The following is a 24,729-nucleotide window of genomic DNA, read 5'->3' on the forward strand; positions in this document are numbered from 1 at the left end:
CACACTTAGAGAAGTCCATGTGATGACAGAGGCAGAGATTGAAACGATGCAGTATTGCTGGCACCCATGAGAAGTTGGAAAGAAGTAAAGAAGAAATCTTCTGTAGAGCTTTCCGAGGGAGCATGGACCTGCCAACACCTTGATTTCAGACTTCTAATCTCCAGAACCATGAGATAATAATAAATTATTATTTGAAGCCACCAAGTTTATGGTAATTTGTTATGGCAGCCCTGGGAGACTAATGCAGCACCAAATCAGGTTATCACCAAATGTTTAGTTCCAGTCTGGGGAGAACCAACTCACAAATGAATATTTGAAGCTCTATGCCCTGGAAGAAAGGTGAGAATCAAGATTCTATATGGGCAGTGTGCTAAACACCCAAGGTTATATAGCAGACTCTGAAATTGTACCACAGATCTCTCTTCTTATTAGGCTTTACTGTTGCACCAGATATGGATTTTCAGTACTGTATGAAATTTATTATCTCTATCTCTTCATATTAAAATGTCATGAGCCATTATGCTTTTATTGCAATGTATCTACCTGCAGCAGCTCTCTGATCCAATGGGCTCTCCTTCTTGCAGATTATCTGTCCTCCTGGTAACTACTAAGCCTTTAAATCTATCTGAACAGTCTTTGTTAATTTTCAGAAACTGCCCCTTTTATCAGTTTGATCCTCTTTTTATCCACATATTTATGGAGCATACATTAACTAGAGATCAATGTCCTAATTATGTTAAAGGGAACAAATGACACAGAGAACACAAGGATGAATGGGACACAGATCCTGTCTGATATGTACATGAGTGAAAGAGACACATCTTGGAAGATCCCAGATTTCTACTGGGGGGATCATGGTACTAGTCCAGGAGAAAAGGAGGAAAAAGAGGCGAGTGTAGAGGAAGTGAAGAAGAACTCACATTTAGTTTAAGGTGCCTGTGAAACAAACAAGTAGTCATGTTTCATAAAGTCACCTCTATGGGGAAGAGGCTCAAGAAGAGGATCGGTCTCAAGATATAAATTGGTACTCGTTAGTTCAGGGTTGGTAATTAAAGGCTTATAGGTGGAAGTACATGAGCTGGCCCAAAGAGAGCCTATAACATGAAAAGTGCAGGAACCAAAGACAGAACAAGAACACTAATTGTATGTGGGACTGCAGAACAAGAAGAACCACTGTGTTTAGAAGGACAGAGGAGTAATGAAGGACAAAATTCAAAGGGGAAGAAGTACTGTTGTAAATAATGTGAAATGCTGAGAAGGATGAAAGTAAGTTAATCATATATGGCAGTAGGGAAGACAGTGAATGGATAAGGGTGGAAGCTTCTTTATACAAGGGTTGAAGGGAGGGTACCTGGGTGGTTCAGTCGGTTAAGTGTCTGACTTTGGCTCAGCTTAAGATCTCATGGTTTGTGAGTTCGAGCCCCACATCAGGCTCTCCACTGTCAGCTCAGAGCCTGTTTGGATCCTCTGTCCCCCTCTCTCTCTGCCCCTCCCCTGCTCATTCTCTCTCCCAAAAATAAATAACCTTTTGGGGCACCTAGATGGCTCAATCGGTTAAGCATCTGGTTAAGTGTCTGACTCTTGGTTTTGGTTCAGGTCCTGATCTCACAGTTCATTTGTTAGAGACCTGCCATCAGGCTCTGTGATGACAGCGTGGAGCCTGCTTGGGATTCTCTCTGTCCCTTTCTCTCTGCCCCTCCCCTGCTCACTTGCTCTCTCGCTCTCAAAAATAAATAAATAAACTCAATAAAAAAGGCTTAAAGGGAACAGGAGGTGCAATTATAGTTTATTCTCTATAATTGATGTTATAGTATATGTAATTAAAAATTCAAATTGGTCTAGAAGACCTAGAATGGACCAGAGCAGTCCCCTCCGCCCTCCACCACTAAGTCCTGCTCTGCAGGACTACATCCCCTTTCTACTCTTATAGCTGTTTCTATGGGGATTTACTTACATGTTCTAAATAATTTAAGACAGCTATTTCTTTTCATATTTCACTTTTACATATTATTAAGTTCATATTATGAAATGTAAGGATTTAGCTCTCTTATGCAGCCACACTTCCCTCATACACAGAATTATCATTCCTCCCTTTCCCCCAAACCTCCCAATATACTTGGTTAGATCAAATTTCAGTGTTCATATTATAATGACTATGTAAGCATTATCCATAGCTAAGCCTTCTCATGTACCCTAAATTTCTTGCACACCATTCTGTTTGCCTGAACTTAATGATAAATGGGTGCTGCTTCTGCCCTTTGCTTCGTCTTCTATCTATTAATCACTTATCCTGCCAGAATCACTAACTTTCAACTTGAAGTATCAATCTCTCAGCATTGGAATATAACAAACATACCCAGTACTCTATCTGCACTATTATTCCCCCATTGAGGCATGTGCCTTGAGCACTCCATCCCTCTACTTCTTAACTCCAAATCTGTCTCCTGGGATCTCCTTTATCACCCTCTCAAGAATTTCCCTCATTACCTACTATGTTGAATCCCCTATCCGTGTTGTCTTACTTGGATTACTCTCTCTTTAGGGCAGACTCCCAGTAGCCTCCTGAGAAGGGATGCATGGGAGGGAACTTTTTTTTTTTTTTTTAACACTTAGCATGTCTGAAAATGTCCTTATTCCTACTTTGAATATGATTCAGCTGTGTTTAATTTGGAAATTAATTTTCCTCAAGATTCTGATGGCATTGTTCATTATCTTCTAGACTGAGAAGTCTAATAATCATCTTGTTTTTCAAATTTTAGCTTGCAGCTCCTTAGATTCTGGAAGCTTTTAGGATCTCAAATTTGTCCTGTATTTTAAGAAATTCCAGAATGATACAGGTCTTCATCCCTTGTGTGGTGCATGCAAAGGGCTGGCCCTTTTAATCTGTGAATACTCGTCTTTCAGTTTGGGGACATTTTCTTGAAAAATCTTTACTTAAAGCTCAAACTTTATTCAGCAGCAGATCATTCACTGGGGAATGGGAGTTAGAACCCAGTGCTTATTGATCATCAAGGAATGCATACTCGGAAGGTGTATATTATCTTTGGGTTGTCTGAGCATCTTCAGAATGTTTGGTAAAATGGTTTATGCTAAGAATCTCAGGCAAACTTTACTTCAGAAACCTGAAGTTTCTTTACTACTCAGGCAGACTTTACTTCAGAAGACCCTGACTAAAATTTTAGTTCATAGCCTTTTACCTGGCCTGCCACATCTTTTGAAACTTCTTATTTCTTCATCCTCATCCCTAGCCACTCATGGCCTGCCATCCTTCAATCCCAGCAAATATAAAATTTCACTGGTCCCTCAGTTTCGACTACATGGCACTCAGCTTTCCCCAACAACTCCAATCCCACTCTCTCCACCCTCCCCCCAACACCTTCTTTGTGCTTTTATAGTATCCTGTAGTTAGCTCCATCAGAACAGCTACCATGTTGTTTAGAATAGTCAATCTATATACCATTCTTCTTTATTAGCCTATCAGTTCCTAAAGAGCAAAAATCTGTGTCTGACGTTTGAATTCTCAGTGAGTATCACGCATCTGGTACTTAGCAGATGATCTTTCTACTAGGACCTGATTTCTGCTAACTTTGCACTCTATCCGAAGCAGGCTCTGCACTGACAGCAGAAAGCCTTGAGTGCAGAGAGCCAGATGCGGGGCTCTCACCAACCCCGCAACTCCCCAACCATGACACCATGACCTGAGCTGAAGTATAAGGCTTAACCAACTGAGCCACCCAGGCTCCCCTTACACTATGAAACTTTTCATAAACACTCTTTTACTTTTTCCTTAGCTTCATCTTCTGGGATGATCTGGGTATTTGGTAGAATTCAAACCCAAGAATAGTTCCTTATTCTCTTTGCAGCCTTCAATTACTGTCCATTTTCTCCTTAAACTACCTTCTATGACTTCACACCACTGTCCGAAATTGACTGCTCCTGTTTCAGATGCCTCATTGCCTTGACTAACTTAACCTACCCACCATCAGAGTGAACACATTCCCTTCTGCACTTTTGGACTGTCTTGCTATTTGTATTAGTAGCTGCCTCAACAAATTTTCTTATCCTGTGAAAGTCTCCTATTGGTGCAAGAATTTCTTCAAATTTAATGTCATTGTAGATTAACTAAGCGACAAGTTTCTCCCCTAACCCTTAGGTCTGGTACAGTTGGAATAAAGCAGCCTTTTCTCTCATCATTTCGGACTCTGGTAAGGGCATACTTGGCGCGGGGCGGGGTGGGTGGGGGGGGGGGGAGAGGTCATCCCAAAAGGTGTGGGTTTTTTTTCCTTATTGCTGTTTATTACCAAGTGGTTTTCAAGCGTCTCTGTTCTCTCCCTAATTCCCTACTTCCCTCTACAACTACATTTTCCAAGAGTCCCTATGGAAAGTAGGTGGAAGAGGAAGCCAATATGTGGGGTTGTGGCCTCACATTTTTAAATTTACTTAAAAGGTTATCTGAGGAAATATATACGTATATATTGGTGCCAAAATATGTGTGTAGGTGGGTTGTCCCCTTTTTAAGGGCCATTCGGTTCTCCCGTGAAAGAGCGGGGTGGGGGCGGGGGTGGCGTCAAATCTTTTCCTTAAAACAGTACTACTTGGAGTACAATCAACCCCAGTAGCGCGGATGGTATCAGAGGCAGGTTGAACTGAAAGGCAGAACGCTAAGGAGTCTTTCCTCTCTGTGATCTTGGGCAAGTCACGAAACCTTTGGACTTATTTCTTGTTAAGTGGGAATAACTTTACTGGGTTAATGAAAAAGTAAATGGAATAACCTAAGTAGAAGCACTCTGAAAAACAACCACCCCGGGTTTTGTGAAGCGGGAGGCGGAGCAGTCGCATTCCCAACCGTCGGGGTTATCCCCTTCCGCTAACTCGGAAGTCGCCTCACCAAAAGCCTCCTGCGGCGGCGACTCGTCTCCATGGCAACCGCTCCCTCAACCCGGGCCGGCTCCCAACCCAGCCGCGAGGACCGGAAGCAGCTTCCGACCGGGCGCTTTCCCGGCATCTTCCGGAAAACGCGGGGTCGCTCTTCCCCGTCGGGAGGTGAGAGCCGAGGCCCCCTCTGAACCCTTAGGCTGCATGGAGAGGCGTCCTCACCCGGGGTTTGGGAGGAGGTGGCGCGGACCTCGACGACACCCTGAGGCCGCCCTCCCAGCCCGTCCCGCCGCCCAACCCCTCTTCACGCCCGCTCCTGTCACCCCCCGGCGTTTCCCTCGGCCCTTGGCCGGTCCTGCACCTCCAGGCCCCCTAGCCGCGCGCCGGGACCCCCCTCCCCTCGTCCTCCCGGTGCAGCCCCGCGGCGCCTGCCGCCACAGCCGAACCCTCTCGGCTCCCCGCCGGCGCGCGCTCACCTGGCCTCCGCGCAGCGTCCTCAACGCCCGCGCGCGGCCCGCGGTCTCGCGGGGCCGGTGCCCCGCGCGGGAGAGGCGTGGGCGGTGTGGGGCAGGTGGGCTACGCGTCCGGAGACCCTCCGGCGCCAACCTGCGGCGACTCGGCCCCGCTGGAGGAGGGGTGCTGGCGTGAGCGTCGGTCCTCCGCCGTAGCACCCCGCTTTCCGGGCTCTCGGCGAAGCCTCCCCTCCAGGGAGGGAGCCCGTTGGTCACAGGCCCGCGCGTGTGTTGGCGGTTCGGTCTCCCAGTCTCCTGTGTAGCGCCGAGAGCAGCTGTGGAGGTGGCACGCGGCTGCAGGTGCTGAAGAGGCAGAATGCGTGCTGGCCGCCACTCTCTCCGTGACTTCCAGAGGCTTTTAGTTTAGAGTCCCTCAATGTAACGCTCCCAGACGGCGTCCGAACTCATGGCCTCAACCTTTCCCGCCGCCCAGGTCTCGACCTTAGATTCTCCCCGGCGCAGGAGCATCTGGGTCTGCTGCTCCTTCTCGGCACCCGGACCCCTGCCCCCTGCCTCTTGACCACCCAGCACTGTGGGTAAGTGGATGGCCCGGAATCAGGCCCCATCCTTGCCCCCTTGCCCGTGGTCACTCTACCTGAGCTTGGCAGGTTCCTCATCTACAAGGCAGGCATGGAAGTAAGCGTACAGGACTTTCGAGAAGGTTTAAAGGAGTTTCTCTTTAAGGTGCTGAGAACAGTGCTCGGCACGTGGTTAATACTCTGTGTCAGCTGTTATCATTTGCTGCATAGCAGTCAGTGTATATAACGTTCTTCTATTTACTTCGTAACGTTGTCTCTCACCTGCTAGAGTTTTAAGAAGCCACGGGTCTTGTTCAAGTCAACTGCATAAAAAAGAAAAATCGGGTCACCTATAAGATTTTGTAATCAGCCATCAGTGATCAGTGATGCATATAGTGCTAGAACTGTCTTTCCACCCCCTTCCTGCTGACAAGCTCATGATACCTGGAGGAATTACATCACTGAGTTGCTGTTGACATTGTGAATTGGTGAACAATCGTTTCAGTAATTCATTTGATAGTACCTAGCAAGACATTTGCCGCTCTCCTTTGACCCCAGCAAGCCAAGTCCTTGGGATATCCTTGAATAATTTGAAAGGAGAAAAATATATTCCTGAAAATGTGCCTCCCATCATTATTTATGGTAGTCAAACTTAGACACAACCTAAATATTCTACACTAAAGAGATAGGTAAATAATACAGATGTTATGGATGGGAAGTAGAAGTGAATATGAAAAAATAGAAGCACATTAAGATTAGGGAATGTACAATTACTTTTTCTTTTAAATAGTTCCTTTAATGTCAAAATAGTATTGTTTTAATGCTGTTCAATAGTATTAAACTTAATGTTTTATTTAATACTGTTTAATAGTAAGTGTTGAAAAGAAATCCACATGAATACTTCTCTCATGAGACTATTTCTTAATGCTCTTTGCAACAGGCTAGAAAAAATTAATTGGCTGTTTGAGCGTGCCCCAGAGTCATAATTTTTCTCAAGCTTCCCTTATTTCTGTTCTCCAGGAGTTCCTGCACAATCCTGGCTGATCTCTTATTGTGATATTTAGTCAGCCTTATGTGCAAGATTTTCAGAATAAATTGGGAATTACTCATACATATGAATTCCATCTTAGCTCTTCAATTCTCTTAAGGAAGTATTCTTTGAAAGCATGGTTTATGTTAAGATTAAGGGCAGTACTTTCTGTAACAGTGTTATGTTTCTTTGTTTTTAAATTAAAAAAAAAAAAAGTTTGTTTATTTTGAGCACGCAAGGGGGAGGGGCAGAGAGAGAGGGAGGGAGAGAGGGAATCCCAAGCCAACTCTGCAGGCCTTGATCTCACAAACCGAACCTGAAATCATGACCTAAGCTGAAATCAAGAATCAGAGGCTTAACCTACTGAGCCACCAGGCACCCCCAGTGTTGTATTTCTAAGAAACGTGTCTGTGTCTTGTTTCCACCTGTTTGTTTAATCGTATTTAAGGAGTGTCCTTAAGGAAAGCTCACCTCCCTGAAGATTAAAGCCTACTTATTTATTTCCAGTCCAAATGTCTGCAAAATTGAGAAAGTCCTCACTCCATCCACAACCTTCAGAGGAGTCTGACAGCATTGTGATAGTGAAGATGGAAGAGGAAGAGCAGATCTGTGATCTGGACCCCAGCCTCCCCTGGAGCACCTCCTGCAGCCCAGAGACCTTCCACCAGCGGTTCAGGCACTTTGGCTACCAGGAGTCGCCTGGGCCCCGGGAGGCTCTGAACCGGCTCCGGGAGCTTTGCCATCAGTGGCTGAGGCCCGAGGTGAACTCCAAGGAGCAGATCCTGGAGCTGCTGGTGCTGGAGCAGTTCCTGGCCATCCTGCCTGAGGAGCTGCAGGCCTGGCTGCGAGAACACCGGCCCAAGAACGGAGAGCAAGCCGTGACTATGCTGGAGGAGCTGGAGAAAGAGCTTGACGGGCCAACTGAGCAGGTAAAAAGGCATCAGGCATGGATGGGCAACCAGGCTGGGTTAGAAGCTCTGGGCCATTATTGGGGTAGAGCTCTCAAATTGTACTCCCACTGAACACGCGAAACATGTTGGGTGGTGAATGTACTCCCAGCTGTGCCAGAAAACTGAACACGGCTGTGCTTTCTTCCTCCCTTTTCCTGCGTCCCAGGATATTTCTACATAGTTTTTTCTCTGCTATTTTATTTCAAAGTCCCAACGTGGGTCTCTTCTTCAGCCTCAGGTATGCCTAACTGCTTTCAGGTGTTTTTTGGACAAAATGAGGACATGCTTGCAGAGAAGTTGACACCTTGGGAAATTCATCGGGAATCACCAAATAGCCAGATCAAGCCCATTAAGAAGCAGCTGCCATTAACATCACAGGAGTTTCACTCAAGACAAAAAGGTGAGGGGCAGGATTCAGTTCATGGTGGGAGGAAAAGGTAGCCTCTCACCTTCCCACACACATCTCAGCTACTCTCTGTAAGAGGTCTCAGATCTCCCCTCCTGCCTCTTCTTCACGTGGGAACTTCCATTATATGTTGTGCTAATGATCACTCTCAGTATTTTGTTCTTGTTTCTTACTCATAGAGTCTTGTAATATCTTTCAGATTTTTAAATCCTTGACATCATCTCCATGGGATTTTCAAACCTTTCTTTAAGAATCATGACCCTTTTTGGGGCTCCTGGGTGGCTCAGTTGGTTGAGCATCTGACTTTGGCTCAGGTCATAATCTCACAATTTGTGAGTTCGAACTCCACATCAGGCTTGTTGCTGTCAGCGCAGAGCCCGCTTTGGATCCTCTGTCCCTCTCTCTCTCTGCTCCTCCCCCATGTGCTCTCTCTCTCTCTCTCTCTCCATCCCTCTCTTTCCCACCTCATAAACATTAAAAAGAAAAAGAAGCATGACCCTTTTCTCAAATGAAATTTTACATGGAGTTCCAGCGTGTAAAACAGATGAAAACACAGCTACTCTAACTGAAGCAGGAGCAAACACTGTTGGTCCACAGGGCACCAAACTGGCCTTGTTCTCAGATGTTTTACCTTCAGGCAGCTCCTAAGGGCCCTTCTGAGGGACCATAAAGTCACAGTCTACCTCATCATATTCTGTTTCTTCTTGTTTGGTTACTGGTGACGTCTAGTACTATAATTGCCATATTGCTGCTAAGATGACTTTGCCCTCCTGTGGTGACTCGAATTTGAATATTTTTCTCTCCCTCACATGCTAAACTGGCCTCTGTTGCTCCTTGCATCACTTTTTTTTTTTTTTTTTTTTTGGTATTTGTTAACGGAAGTAATTTTCTATTTATTTTATTATTTTTTTTAATATAATTTGTTTTCAAGTTAGCTAACGTACAGTGTATACAGTGTGCTCTTGGTTTTGGAGGTTGATTCCTGCGATTCATCACTTACATACAACACCCAGTGCTCATCCCAGCAAGTGCCTTCCTTAAAGCCCATCACCCATTTCCCCTTTCCCCCTGCCCCCCCCCATCAATCCTCCGTTTGTTCTTTGTATTTAAGAGTCTCTTAATGGGTTTGCCTCCCTCTCTGTTTGAAACTGTTTTTCCCCTTCCCTTCTCCCATGGTCTTCTGTTAAGTTTCTCAAGTTCCACATGAGTGAAAATATAAGATATCGTCTTTCTGACTGACTTATTTCATTTAGCGTAATACCCTCCAGTTCCATCCCCGTTGCTGCAAATGGCAGGGTTTCATTCTTTCTCATTGCCAAGTAGTATTCCACTGTATATATAAGCCACATCTTCTTCATCCATTCATCAGTTGATGGACATTTGGGTTATTTCCATAATTTGGCTATTGTTGAAAGTGCTGCTGTAAACATTGGGGTACATGTGCCCCTATGAATCAGCACTGCTGTATCCTTTGGATAATTGTGTTTTTTTATTTTTATTTTTATTTTTATTTTTTTTTTCCTTCGGATAATTCTTAGTCGTGCTGTTGCTGGGTCATAGGGTAGTTCTATTTTTAATTTTTTGAGGAACCTCCACACTGTTTTCCAGAGTGGCTGCACCAGTTTACATTTCCACCAACAGTGCAAGAGGGTTCCCATTTCTCCACATCCTCACCAACATCTTTTGTTTCTTGAGTTGTTAATTTTAGTTACTCTCACCAGTGTGAGGTAATATCTCAATGTGGTTTTGATTTGTTTTCCTCTGACGAGCGATGTTGAGCATCTTTTCATGTGTCTGTTAGCCATCTGGATGTCTTCTTTGGAAAAGTGTCTGTTCATGTCTTCTTCCCATTTCTTCACTGGGTTATTTGTTTTTCATGTGTTGGTTTCGGTAAGTTCTTTCTAGATTTTGGATACTAACCCTTTATTCGATATGTCATTTGCAAATATCTTCTTCCATTCTGTTGGTTGCCTTTTAGTTTTGTTGATTGTTTCCTTTGCAGTGCAGAAGCATTTTATCTTGTTGAGGTCCCAGTAGTTCATTTTTGCTTTTATTTCCCTTGCCTTCAGAAACGTGTCAAGTAAGAAGTTGCTGTGGCTGAGGTCAAAGAGGTTGTTGCCTGTTTTCTCCTCTAGGGTCTTGATGGTTTCCTGACTCACATTTAGGTCTTTAATCCATTTTGAGTTTATTTTTGTGTGTGGTGTAAGAAAGTGATCCAGTTTCATTCTTCTTTATGTTGCTGTCCAGTTCTCCCAGCACCATTTGTTAAACAGACTGTCTTTTTTTCCATTGGATACTCTTTCCTGCTTTGTCAAAGATTAGTTGGCCATACATTTGTGGGTATCTCTGAGTTCTCTATTCTATTCCAGTAGTCTATGTGTTCGTTTTTGTGCCAATACCACACTGTCTTGATGATTATAGCTTTGTAGTAGAGGCTAACGTCCGGGATCGTGATGCCTCCCGCTTTGGTTTTCTTTTTCAACACTACTTTGGCTATTGGGGTCTTTTGTGGTTCCATATAAATTTTAGGATTGTTTGCTCTAGCTTTGAGAAGAATTCTTTGCATCACCTTTTACAAAAGTGCTTCAAAATGGCTAGCATAGCTTTTCCATTGCAGATACTAAAAAAATAAGTGCTATGGAAAGAAAAACCAAAGCAAAATGAGGGGGATAAGTATTATCAAATAAAGTGGGGACAGAGTCTTATTAAATAAAGTGGTGGAGAAGCCCTCTTTGATGAGTGATACCTAAGCAGAGACCTTCCTTCTAGATGATCATGCTGGATAAAATGGGAGTCAGAAATGAAAAGGGAAACCCCAACTGGGAGTATCTCCCCTTCTCCCCCCAGCACTGCTTCCTTGTTCTACGGGGTTTGATCAGCTAAGTAAGGTTAGAGTTTTTCCAAGAGAATTTTAATAAGAAAATATAGGAAAAATAAAATACAGAAATATAGAGATTTAGAAAATATTTCTCTTAATGGATAAGTACCCGCTCCCAAGAGGCTTGTGCCGGGGACTTAACACCTCCAGTCTAGCAGTTGTGTTGGCTTAACTAAGAGAAAAATGAAAGTCTGTTCACACTCCATCAGGATCAAGAGGGAACCATCCCTGCTTCAGCAGCTTTTTGTGGCAGTGACTACAAAATTAATTAGCCTTAAAGCCAGGTTTTAGGATCTCAGAGTTGGCAAGGACTATGTTCTACCTCCGAGTGTCCTCACAGAGGCCTTTTCTACATTTTTTGTTTTGTTTTTTATTTATCTTTCATCATGATAAGTGTACTCCTTAATCCCCATCCCCTTTTTCTCCCATTCCCCCACCCTCCTCCCCTCTGGTAAGTTCTCTATAGTTCTCTATAGTTAAGAGTTTGTTTCTTGGTTTGCCTCTCTCTCTCTCTCTCTCTCTCTCTCTCTCTCTCTCTCTCTCTCTCTCTCTCTCTTTCTCTTCCTCTTCCCCCCCCCACCCTGCTAATTTGTTTTGTTTTTAATTCCACATATGAGTGAAATCATGTCTTTCTCTGACTGACTTATTTCGCTTTATATTATACTGTCTAGCTCCATCCATGTTGTTGCAAATGGGAAAATTTCATTCTTTTTTGGCTGAATAATTTTAGTGTGTGTGTGTGTGTGTGTGTGTGTACATCTTTATCCACTCATCTATTGGTGGATACTTGGGCTATTGTAAATAATGCTACTTTAAACATAGGGGTGCATGTATCCTTTGAATTAGTGTTTTTGTATTCTCTGAGTACATACTCACTAGTACATTTGCTGGATAATAGGCTAGTTCTACTTTTAACTTTTTAAGGAACCTCCATACTATTTTCTACAGTGGCTGAACCAATTTGCATTCCCACCAACAGTGCAAGAGGGTTTCTTTGTCTCTACATCTTCACCAACACTTGTTTCTTGTGTTTTTGATTTTAGCCATTCTGGCAGGTGTGAGGTGAGATACCTCATTGTAGTTTTGATTTGCATCTCCCTGATGATGAGTGATGTTAAGCATCTTTTCACATGTGTGTTGGCCATCTGTATATCTTCTTTGGAGAAATGTCTGTTTATGTCTTCTGGGCAAAAGACAATTTTTCAATTGGATTATTTGTTTTTTGGGTATTGAGTTGAATCAGTTTGTTATATATTTTGGATACTAACCCTTTATTGGGTATGTCATTTGCAAGTATTGTCCCCCATTCAGTAGGTTGTCTTTTAGTTTTGTTGATTGTTTCCTTTGCTGTGCAGAAACTTTTCATTTTGATGTAGCCTCAATAGTTTATTTTTGCTTTTATTTCCCTTGCTTCAGGAGATATTTCTAGAAAAATGTTGCTATCGCTGATGTCAGATTACTGCCTTTGTTCTCTTCAAAATTTTATGGTTGTGGGTCTCACACTTAGGTCTTTAATCGAATTCAAATTTATTTTTGTGTGTGGTGTAATAAAGTGGTCCAGCTTCATTCCTTTATGCCAGTACCATACTGTTTTCCTGTCACTTGGTAATATAACTTGAACTTTGGAATTGTGATACCTCCAGTTTTGGTTTTGTTTTGTTTTGTTTTTCAAGATTGTTCTGGCTATTAAAGGTCTTTCATGGTTCCATACAAATTTTAGAATTATTTGTTCTAGTTCTGTTGGTATTTTCATAGGGATTGCATTAAATCTGTAGATCGCTTTAGGTAGTATAGACATTTTAACAATATTTGTTCTTCCAACCCATGATCACTGAGTATCTTTCCAGTTCTTTGCATAATCTTGAATTTCTTTCATCAAATGTTTTATAGTTTTCAGAGGATAGGTCTTTCACCTCTTTAAGTTTATTTTTAGATATTTTATTGTTTTTGGTGCAATTGTAAGTGGGATTGTCTTCTTAATTTCGTTTTTTGCTTTCTGTACATTGATTTTGTATCCTGCAACATTACTCAATTTACCACTTCTAGTAGTTTTTTGGTGGAGTCTTTAGAGTTTTCTGGATATAGTATCGTGTCATCTGCATATAGTAAGAGTTTTACTTCCTTACCAATTTGGATGCCTTGTATTACTTTATGTTGTCTAATTGCTGTGGTTAGGACTTCCAGTACTGTGTTAACTGAAGGTGACAAGAGTGGACATCCTTGGATTTTGACATTGAGGTCACTTTAGAGTTTGAGGTATCAGAAGTGAATTTGAGACAGTCCTTACCATTTACAAAATGATTTCTATTTAAACCAGTAATAATGCCATTCAACTAGTACTATAAAATACATACAAGAGTAGAGGTTTTTCATAAATGGGTGCTTTGTGCTACCCTTGATTTGTTTGAGGTGTCTGTTATCTCAGTCCGTAACTCTCCCCCCTTTTCCCCCTAATTTTTATTTTTTGAGCTTATTTTCTGTATTCATTTTTGACCCTTGGCTTTCCTCATTCCATTCCTCATTATTAAACTTCTCTCTGTCGACCTTTGCACTAAGTCTTGTCTATTACTACCCACTGCCACATTTGTCTCCTCTTCTGCTTGTTTCTCTGCTTCTCCCATTATTCCTTATCTTGTAGTCTCTTTTCTTCCAGATTTTCTTCAGTCTCTGATATATCTTTTTACCTCTACTCACCATTCTACTTTTTGCATGGTGCTTTTCATCTTGATAGTTGACTGTCTCCTCAGTATGTAAAGCTTTCCCTCTTGCTTTATGATGTTCTCAATGTGTTCTGTCTTAGCATCCTCATCTTCCACACTGTGATGCTGTTTTACAGGCATGCTGGCTAATAAATAATCCATATATATTTCATTTGGATCATTCAATTTACCTTTCTTTCTGAACAGAGAACGAGTGAAATTGCTTTTCTCTATATTATTTCAGCTAAAGAGAGCAAAACTATCAATGTGAATTCGGCTTCGAGGCAAAAGACTCCTCCAGCCATAGAACTGCCTTACAATATTTCTGACACCCTTCATATGAATGCTTCCCAGAGTTTCACGTATAGAAGAGCTTGTGAACAAGATAATGGGTTTGAAAGAAAACAGAGAAAGCCTTCTGGAAAAAAACAACATAAGTGTGATGAATGTGGCAAAGTCTTCAGTCAGAGCTCAGCCCTTATCCTACATCATAGAATCCACAGTGGAGAGAAACCTTATGCATGTGATGTGTGTGCGAAGGCTTTTAGCCGAAGTGCAGTCCTGATTCAGCATCGAAGAACTCACACTGGGGAAAAACCCTACAAGTGTCATGAATGTGGGAAAGCCTTTAGTCAGAGCTCAAATCTTCTCAGACATAGGAAAAGACACACTAAAGAAAAAGTCCCATCAGTGTTGTAAGGGAATCAAAGCATTTGCTCAGAGCTTTGTCAGCAGGATAAGACAGAAAGCACACACACTCTTTTAGAATTTCAGTAGTTTTTAGTGGGCACTGGTTTGCTTTCAAAAGTCATAAGAGCTACAGGAGAGAATGTAGAATATCTTCTATCAACATTGTTTGCTTTTCTGCTTATCAGAAAGCAATGTCAATCCAGATGTTTGAGATTCTAAAGCTGAATTCAAATTTCCATCCCCAGGGCAGCTCTTGCTTGAAAAGATATTCCCAAACATATTCTATTTCCATTACTAACACAAGTAATAAACTAGTATATTTCTTTTTAGACAAACATATTTTCCCTGTTGAGAAGGAATCAGTATCAAGATAAGTGTTTTCTTCTATTCCATAACTTGAGCATTGGAGTTTTCAGACCAAAGATTAGAGCATTTTAAAATTTTTTACCATTTGTTCTCTTACCAGATTCAAAATATGAGAATAGGATTGAGGAAACTCAAAAGAATTGATACCTTCAGACCTAGGCTGAAATGTCCAGGTTCATTGTTAGGAGGCAGATGAGTAAAGGCACTTAATCTCTTATGGAAATTCACAAAAGCCTATATACTATTGATGATACTAAGTAGTTTCCTATGTAGGAAATAAATAATTTCCTTTACAATGTAATTTGGAAATAAACCTGTGAAAACATTAAGATGGCTCTACATGTCTTAGGAACATTCTACATAAGGAACATTCTACTAATAAATTGGGCTATCTGTGGGTGCTCATATAAGGTTCATGATCATCTTAAAATGAAAAAAGGGAGATGAAAATACTGTCCCATTAAGACTGATACAATACAAATATTAGCAAGTGTGGCGTGTGATGGAGAAGTACCACAGCTTACATGGAAAAGGAAAAGGAAACCCTTAACAACTAACCACTATCCTTCACTGTTCTTCATGGCCCCCTTTCTGGCATAAATCAGCTGTGAATATGTTTCAGGCATCACAAGACAACCTTTTCAGGGTCTTATGCATGCTTAGTAAGGCTTGTTTGTAGACCGGTTGTCAGGACATGAGACCCTGGGTTTTGATGCTCCAGTACAAAAGAAGACATTACCAAATTTCAATTTAAAGAGTCCACTGAGGGACGCCTGGGTGGCTCAGTCGGTTAAGCGTCCGACTTCAGCTCAGGTCACAATCTCACAGTCCGTGAGTTCGAGCCCCGCGTCAGGCTCTGGGCTGACGGCTCAGAGCCTGGAGCCTGCTTCAGATTCTGTGTCTCCCTCTCTTTCTGACCCTCCCCCATTCATGCTCTGTCTCTCTCTGTCTCAAAAATAAAATAAAACGTTAAAAAAAAAAATTTAAGAGTCCACTGAGTTTTACCCATAGTTAAATCAATTAGATTTCTTGTTTAAAAATAAAATGACTGACTTGTATGTTATTAAAATTATTCTGACAGTGTACAACATAACGTTTCCTTTTCTAGAGATTCTTGATAAAACTATTACAAGAATACATGCATTATAATGTTTTTTGTGGTGCCACAGTTACCCAATATGGAAAGCAAACATCAGAAATGAAAGTCTTCAGGAGAAGGGAAGAGGGGACTCATAGTAAACTTCTTTGTCTGAGCGGGTTTCTTGTGAAGTATAAACATTGCATTATCAGAAAATCCAACCATATATAGTGCTTAGAGTAACTCCAGACCCAAATATGGGATTACTATGCTCTACTTAGAATATTAATAACATAAGATTGGTAAGGAGAGAGGTGAATATAAATTGTAATTACAGAATTTTCTGATAGTGATTATACTTTGTAGCTGTAGTTAATAGGAATATAGGGTTTTGTATATTTTCAGTTATTAAAACTGTAGGAGTCTTTATTTGGGCTCATTCTGTTCATAATTAAAGGAACAAGCCATCTATTAAAGCAGCAAATGCCTCAGAAATAGGTATTGTGAATTATTGCTTAATTATTGAAAGAGTTTGTTGTTACTATGTGAATAAAATGACAGAATCTTAATCAAGTGTTCTGAGGGAAGTTGTCTTCACTTGGTGCTGCCATAAACCTTAAAAGGTTGTATTCCCTGTATTGTGAGTAATCTGAATTTCTCCACAAGAAGGTGGTATGAGTCATATCATCTAAGTTCATGACGAAACTTTTAAGACTGTTGCTGTGTACTGAGTGATCTTGCACTTATAAAAGTCACTTACTTAGGGGTGCCTGCGTGGCTCAGTCGGTTGGGTGTCTGACTTTGGCTCAGGTCATAATCTCATGGTTTTTGAGTTCAAGCCCCGTGTCTGGCTCTGTGCTGACAGCTTGGAGCCTGGAGCCTGCTTTGGATTCTGTGTCTCCCTCTTTGCCCCACCCCACTCATGCTCTGTATCTCTCTTCTTCAGATATAAATAAACATTAAAAACATTTTTTAAAAAGTCACCTAATGAGTGGAAGGGGCTAGTTTATTTAAATGGAGAATTAATATGATTTCGGCTAACCTTGATTTTTAAAATTAGCACAATATTAGCACCCCTATTAGATTAATTCCCACAGATGTTGAATACTCCCAAATGAAATCGGTATTTTTAAGAATTTAACTTCATCTTGGCCTTTAATGTTAGCTATAAGCCTATGTTCTCTCTTTACATGAAACCAGATCACATGTTTATCATTGTCCTTAAACTTACCTGTATCAGGAATGATTCTGGATGCAAAATCCACCTTTGATGGTTTAAACAAATAAGGTTTTGTAACCAGAAAGCTGGAGGTTAGTTGATGCTGGCTGTCAATCAGCAGCTGAACAACAACTGGTCTGGATGTGGTCTCTGCCCTTTGGTCATTCCCTCATGTTTATTTTATCAGGCAAGAGAGCTTCAGGAATAACATCCAGGATCAAGTCAGGAAGAAAAAGGAAGTGGAGCTCCAGCAATGACCATCTCCTTTACTAGGAAAAGTAAAAGCTTTCCAAGAATCCCCAGCAAAATTCTGCTATGTTTCCTTTTTGCAAATGTGTTTCAGAAAGCATGGGTTTTCAATCTCTAGAGGGGAAGCAGCAGAACAGGTGGGGATTGGGAATGACAATGGGTCAGCCAACAATGTTTACTATACTCCTTGGCCACCTCTTCATGGGCAGATGGCTATGATTTTGCCTCCTGCATTACAGGGGGGAAAAATAACTTAAAAAAACTCCCTGCCATCAAATTTGCCAACCTATCTACACTTCGCCCATCATTTCCCATCTTCAGAATGAAAGAGGGGTCTCGCTGGCCCCTCGTCATTCCTTCTCACCTCTGAAGGACCTTGGCTGCCATTAGTAACTACCTATCCCCTCTTCTATTTCTTCATCCTTTGCCTTCCTTGAGAATGCATCTCTTCAATATTTAAAGATGGTGATGTGACTGACCCTCCAACTCTATACTTTTCTGGTACATCCACAAAATTTGAGATGGTAGCTAATCCCTGAGTGAGGGGGAGCAAAGTGACTTAGCTTTGACTTCATATGCTTCCATTTCTTTCAACCAAAATGATCTTTCAAAAACATATGCTTGATCATGTCACTTCCTTGCTCAAAACATACGCTTCCCATTGCTTTTAATATACAGTTAGCTCCTAAAAGTTTTTGAGACTCTTCATGATCTGACCACAGCTTACCTCTTCAGTTTTATCTCTTGCTATTGCCTTCATACTCTATGCCAAAGATATTCTGAATTTTCAGAAGTTCTCCTGCCTCCAGCCTTTGCATGTGCTCCTTTTGAACTCTTAACATCTGCTGCACTTAACTCCTATGTATTCAGATTTTACCTTAGGCTTCTTCCAGGAAGCCTACCCTAACACTCTGAGAGTAGGCTGGGGACCACTACCACACCCTTCTATTTGTTACATAGCAGTCTGTTCTTACTGGTATTTATTACCCAAAATATTTTTAAAATATCAAGCTGCAAATATGGTCCCAAAGAAGAGGAGGAGGAGGAATGATACTTTGGGAAGAAAGAAGACATGAGATAAATGAAAAGCCCTCTTGCCCCTGGTAATGATGAGGCAAAGAGATCAGACACAGGTGTCCCTTCATCTCTGCAGCCAATCCCTGCAGAAATGCCAGAGGGGATTGAAAGGGGAGAGGACTGCACCCCCTTCCTATTGATTGCATTGGAAAAGCAACTGCTGAAGAGACTTCCTATTTTCCAACACTGAACTATTGTAAAAAATGGCATTGTAGTGCTAGGCAAAGGGCCTCTACCAGCTAACATCTCCATGCCCAATGGGGACCTTGGAAAAGAGCTGATTGCACCACCTGGAGAGTTGGGACTGTTGCACAAACTTTGTGGATCTTATCACTAAGAGCTGCAGGACCCAGTGGGCCCAGAATCAGCTGGGAGTCTCAGCCATACCTTGCAGGGTGGTTAAAACTGATGTGGGGACAAATCACAAAGGAAGGGATACTGGCTTCCCACCTAGTCAAAAGAACAGATCATTGGTTGCTATAAATTTGATGAGCAAGCACAACAGCAGACCAACTGTGAAGACTGGAGACTAGAAAAGGACAGCAAGCCCAACTGAGACCTAATCTATAGTACTACCTCACCTAGTGTGAGTGAAACCCCCTTCCCAGGTATCCAGATGGCAGAAAAGGGCAGAGCAAGGAATAGCCATGTTAGGGAGTTGAACTTAAAATGAAATGAATAATTAAATCCTTCCACTACCACCACCACCCACCCAATGGGGTGGAGATTCAAGAAGTAAAAACATCAGTTATAAGAAATTATCTCCGGGGCGCCTGGGTGGCGCAGTCGATTAAGCGTCCGACTTCAGCCAGGTCACGATCTCGCGGTCCGTGAGTTCGAGCCCCGCGTCAGGCTCTGGGCTGATGGCTCGGAGCCTGGAGCCTGTTTCCGATTCTGTGCCTCCCTCTCTCTCTGCCCCTCACCCGTTCATGATCTGTCTCTCTCTGTCCCAAAAATAAATAAAAAACGTTGAAAAAAAAAAAAAGAAATTAGCTCCATTTTCCTTTGCATATTTGAGAAGAATTGTGATAACTTTTTACCCCACCAAACGGACACTTATATCTGCTTCTGTGTTGACCCTGCTATTTTATGTTTCTTGAAAGAATGAACTGACTCATTCACTGGTGTTCCAGAGGCATCTGGCACAGTACCTGACCCATAACAGGCACTTAATTACTTGTAGAATGAAAACATTTGCAAATTATATCTGATAAGGGATCAATATCCAGAATATATAAAGAACCCCTGCAACTCAACAACAACAACAAAAATCCCAAACAATCCATTTCAAAAATGGGCAAAGGACACGAATAGATATTTCTCCAAAGAAGATACACAAATGGCCAATAAGTACAGGAAAAGATGTTCAACACCACTAATCATTAGGGAAATGCAAATGAAAACTACAATGAGATATCCCTTCATACCCATTTAGGTGGCTTTGATTAAAAATACAAAAAGTAACAAATGTTGGCAAGGATGTGGAGAAACCAGAACACTTGTGCATTGCTGATGGGAATGTGAAATGGTGTAGTCACTGTGGAAAACAGTTTTATAGCTCTTCAGAAAGCTGAACATAGAATAACCATATGATCGAGCAATTCCACTCCTAGGTATATATCCAGAAGAACTGAAAGCAGGGACTCAGACAGATACTTGAACACCCCGATCATAGCAGTATTACAGTAGCCAAAAGGTGAAAATAACCAAGTGTTCATTAATTGATCAATGGAAAAGCAAAATGTGAGAGATATATGTATATAATGGATATTTTTCAGCCTTAAAAAGCAACGAAACTTTGATAATGCTACAACATGGATGAAACTTGAAAACCTTTTATGCTAAGTGAAGGAAACCAAACACAAAAAAAGAAATATTGTACGATTCCATTTATATGAGGTGTGTAGAACAGGCAAATTTATAGAGACAAAATAGACTATTGGTTATCAGTGTTGGGGGAAGAGGATGAGGAGTTGTTTAATAGTACAGAATTTCTGTGTGAGTTGATTAAAAAGTTCTGGAAATGGGTAGTATGATTGTTATATGACATTATGAATGTATTTAATGCCACTGAATTGTACACTTAAAAATGGTTAAAATGGTAAATTTTATGTATATTTTACCACAATTTAAAAAAAAAAGCAGGGGCGCCTGGGTGGCGCAGTCGGTTAAGCGTCCGACTTCAGCCAGGTCACGATCTCACGGTCCGTGAGTTCGAGCCCCGCGTCAGGCTCTGGGCTGATGGCTCAGAGCCTGGAGCCTGTTTCCGATTCTGTGTCTCCCTCTCTCTCTGTCCCTCCCCCGTTCATGCTCTGTCTCTCTCTGTCCCAAAAATAAATAAACGTTGAAAAAAAAAAAATTAAAAAAAAAAGCATTGGGGGAAACAAAGAGGAGATTACTTTTATATAATTCCTGCCCTAATAAAGTTCATATTCTAGCAAAAGTAGAAGTAAAAACCCTATGGAATGAATGTTGTTGAAAGGCGGAGGACCTGGGAGATAAAATCCAGACAAGTGTTTGGTGAAAGGATGACTGAATGTAAGCCCAAATAATGTTCTCTTTTCCACTAACGTTGAGGACAGGCAAGGATGAGACTACACTAGCAGCCTTAGAAGAAGATTTGGATGGACCATATAGACAAATCCTGGATGGCTAGTAAATAATATTAAAATTAGTTGTAATTTCCATCTTGAATTCAAAGTATTTCCTTGTATAAAGCTATATGCAAAATTAATTGTTGATTCCTGAAGTTTTACCTAATGTATGTATCTCATTTGGGTCTCTTAATCTTACTTGAATTTGAATTTAGCTCAGATTAACTAGTTTGTCTACAACTGAAGGATTATTTTTATTTAAAGGCTAGAATGACATTGGTTGGCAGCTTATATAACACATGGAACTCTAGTGTCTGAGCTAATGATCAGCAGGTAAACATCTGCTATCTTTTCCTATGCAACTTGGCTGACTCTAGTACATGGCAGAAGGAGTTGTCAGGACTCTAAGTAGAATATCTCCATTTGGACAGGTCAGTAGGTTGCATTAGAACTGGATTAATCCATTAAACTTTGCTTTTATTCATCACCTATTAGCAGTCTTGTCACCTAAGTGATCATACAGTTTGACTTCTCAATATTCATTCAACCCCAAATTATTAATCTAAGTCAGTCATGGTAATCCTATTCTACCTGCAAGTAATTCTGATTTAGGAATGGGCATATCACCTAATCTGGGTCAATGAGACGCTAGGGGAAACCTGTTTTATGGTTTCCAGAAAAGTTTGCTTTCTCTAAAAGAGAGACATATAAAAGTGATGATACCTTTCTATCTCCAGATGCTGTTGTGGCTATGATGGCAGGCATTGCTGCTATAGCTGGCAGATGAAGCCGACACATGGAGGAAGGATCTAGGAAAACTACCTAGAAACAGGACTCAAGTCCTGAGGTACCATTCCTTTAAATACTTACATTAGAAAACAATCAAGGTTTAAGGGGTGCCTGGGTGGTTCAGTCAGCTGAGCGGCTCACTCTTGATTTGGGCTCAGGTCATGATCCCAGGGTTGTGGTTGTAGGATCAAGCCCTGCATCCATGCTTAGCATGGAGCCTGCTTAAGATTCTCCCTCTCCCTCTGCCCCTCGCCCCAACTTGTGTACTCTCTCTCTCTCTCAAATAAAAAAAAATTAAAAATTAAAAAATAAAAAGAATATAAGAAAGGTTTAAATTCAGTGACCTAATTATCTACCTTAAGAATCTAGGGGAAAAAATATAGGAATTTAAAGCCAAATAAGTAGAAGGCACAAAATGATAAAAAAAAATAAGAATAGAAGCTCGGTTCTAAAGAAGGTAGAGAAAGCACATTCCACTCTGTCTCTCTCTCCACAGAGAGATTCCCACAGAATCTGGGACAGAATGCATGAAGCAGCTGCTCCCTGAGGACTCCTCAAAGTAAATAACAGCAAGCAGATTGGGGAAGAAGATGAGAATCTGAAGTTCCCCTGAACTGCACTGAATTTACCCTTATTTCACTTTGGTATCTCCCAGCCTAGACTCAAAGGCAGCCTGAAACCCAGAAGTGCACGCAGTGAGAGAACAGGAAGAACTCTAAGAGAAGTGCTCTGTGTCTTGCCAAAGAAAGGGGCTCCTAAGGTCAGAAACAATGGGGGAAACCCATATCTCTTTTTCTTCATTTGACTTCTCTCCTATCGTAGCCTTCCAGGCAATACTATGACAATGGCGGCAGCAGCAACACAGCAAGGACAGGGGTCACAGGGAAGTCATCTTAAACTCAGAGGGAGGGGAGCCCTTCTCTGATCTGAGGAGCTTTGGTTCCAAGAGTATGGTGCCAATCCCAATGGCTTTTTTTCTCTCTGTTTCCTATCGTTGCTTGAACCAGGATGCAGATACAATTGAGAGAAGTAAATAGCAGAGCAAGGAAACAGAAAACCCTAGCTTTGTAGCTGGAAGACTATGAAGGGAGGCTTCAGGGAGCTAGGAAATGTTGAGTTTATTGCAAAGAGGAAAGAGATCAATTGTAGTCCCCAAAAGTAATGGATGAACACCTCTACTTGCCTCTAAACTACACATGCATGGATCTGACCCTCAATAGCAGAGCACTGAGAACTGAGCTCCAGGGTAGACTACTTTCCCAGATCCAGACTGGCCACTGGGGAGCATGCACAAAGGACTGGAAATGTCTGAAAACTGAACTGACTTTGGAACGGCAGTCCTCACAGAACTTGGGGCCTGACTCTACCTAGGGCAACTGCCTGCTAAAACAAATCAACTTTCTGTTTAGGGTTTAAAAGATATCCAGAATCTGATAACATAGTATCAAAATGTGCAGGATATAATGCAAAATTATTAGGCATAGGAAGAACCAGGAATATCTCAATTTTCAAGGAAAAAGAAAATCAAATGCCACTGTCTAAATGACACACATGTTACAATTGTCAGCAAAAGACTTTAGTTGTTATAACCATGCTTAAGAAGAAAGAATGAATGAATGGAGAGATAGAAAACATCAGGAAAGAAATCAAAGATATAAAGAAGACCCAAATGGAAATTTCACAGCTGAAAAAATAGGACAACCAAAATATTCACTGGATGAGGTCAGCGGAAGAATGCAACTGACAGATGAAATATACCAGCAGAAATTACCCAATGTAAACAACAGGGAGAATAACAGATTGAAAAACAAAATCCTTAATGAATGTGGGCACAAAAATCCTCAACATGTTATCAAATTGAATTCAGCAATGTATAAAAACAATAAAACACCTGGAATGAGTGGGACTTACCCCAGGACTATCTGGTTGACCCTGTATTCAAAAATTAAAGTAATCCACCAGATTAGTAAATTTCAAAAAGAAAAACCACATTGTCATATCAGTTGATGCAGAAGAAGTATTTGAGAAAATTCAGCATCCATTTATGTTACAAATAGAAGGTAATTTCCCCAGACTGATAAAGCGCATCTGTTAAAAACCTAGAGTTCACCACACACCAACTAGAATGGCCAAAATGTGAAACACCAACAACACCAAATGCTGGTGAAGGTATGGAGCAACAGGAACTCAGTCATTGTTGGTGGGAACGCAAAATGGTACAGATACTTTGGAAGGCATTTTGGCAGTTTCTTACAAAACCAAACATACTCTCACCATATGATTCAGCAATCATGCTCCTCAGTATTTATCCAAAGAGGTTGAAAATGTATGTCCACACAAAAACCTGCACATGGATGTTTGTAGCAGCTTTATTCATAATTTCCAAAACTTGGAAGCAACCAAGGTATCCCTTCAGTAGGTGAATAGATGCATAAACTGTGGTACACCCAGACAATGGAATATTATTCAGTGCTAAAAATAAATGAGCTCTCAAGCCATGAAGACACATGGTGAAACTTTAAGTGCATATGACTAAATAAAAGAAGTCCATCTGTAAAGATTACATATATATGATTCCACTATATAGTGGACTTTCTGGAAAAGACAAAACTATGGAGACAAAAAGATCAGTAGTTGCTGGTGTAGGGGAGATGAAATAGGCAAAGTACAGAGGATTTTTAGGGCAGTTAAAATACTCTGTATATAGATATCATAATGATGGATATGTCATTATACACTTGTCCAGACTCATAGAATGTACAATACCAAGAGTGAACCCCAAGGTACACCATGGACTTT

The 24,729-nt window shown here is 41.3% G+C and overlaps 1 protein-coding gene and 1 long non-coding RNA gene across 5 annotated transcripts in view; one reads left to right on the forward strand and one right to left on the reverse strand.

Annotated features, from left to right (window-relative positions):
• Positions 1–8,564, reverse strand: part of LOC131490197 (uncharacterized) — a 71,040-nt gene extending 62,476 nt beyond the window's left edge. The window contains exons 1-3 of one of the 2 annotated variants that reach the window (XR_009250985.1): positions 7,407–7,495; positions 6,350–6,485; positions 6,188–6,228 (exon numbers count right to left, since the gene is read on the reverse strand). This is a non-coding gene — a long non-coding RNA (uncharacterized LOC131490197). Of the gene's footprint in view, positions 1–6,187; positions 6,229–6,349; positions 6,486–7,406; positions 7,496–8,334 lie in introns of those variants that run through there. The other variant, XR_009250986.1, reaches the window with a different exon arrangement.
• On the forward strand, positions 4,938–19,307 carry ZNF396 (zinc finger protein 396). 3 transcript variants are annotated; one of them, XM_058692347.1, is made up of 4 exons: positions 4,938–5,043; positions 7,443–7,864; positions 8,144–8,285; positions 17,409–19,307. In XM_058692347.1, exons 2-4 carry the CDS (start codon positions 7,448–7,450, stop codon positions 17,492–17,494), a joined length of 645 nt encoding a protein of 214 aa, XP_058548330.1. In that variant the 5' UTR covers positions 4,938–5,043; positions 7,443–7,447; the 3' UTR covers positions 17,495–19,307. The 3 variants fall into 3 exon arrangements, with proteins under 3 accessions (XP_058548330.1, XP_058548328.1, XP_058548329.1); XM_058692345.1 differs by lacking the exon at positions 17,409–19,307 and adding an exon at positions 14,113–15,515 and having other exon boundaries at positions 4,941–5,043; XM_058692346.1 differs by lacking the exons at positions 4,938–5,043; positions 17,409–19,307 and adding exons at positions 5,503–5,923; positions 14,113–15,696.
• The last annotated feature ends 5,422 nt before the right edge of the window (positions 19,308–24,729 follow it).

This window comes from Neofelis nebulosa, chromosome 11, assembly GCF_028018385.1.
Source record: "Neofelis nebulosa isolate mNeoNeb1 chromosome 11, mNeoNeb1.pri, whole genome shotgun sequence".
NCBI lineage: Eukaryota > Metazoa > Chordata > Mammalia > Carnivora > Felidae > Neofelis > Neofelis nebulosa.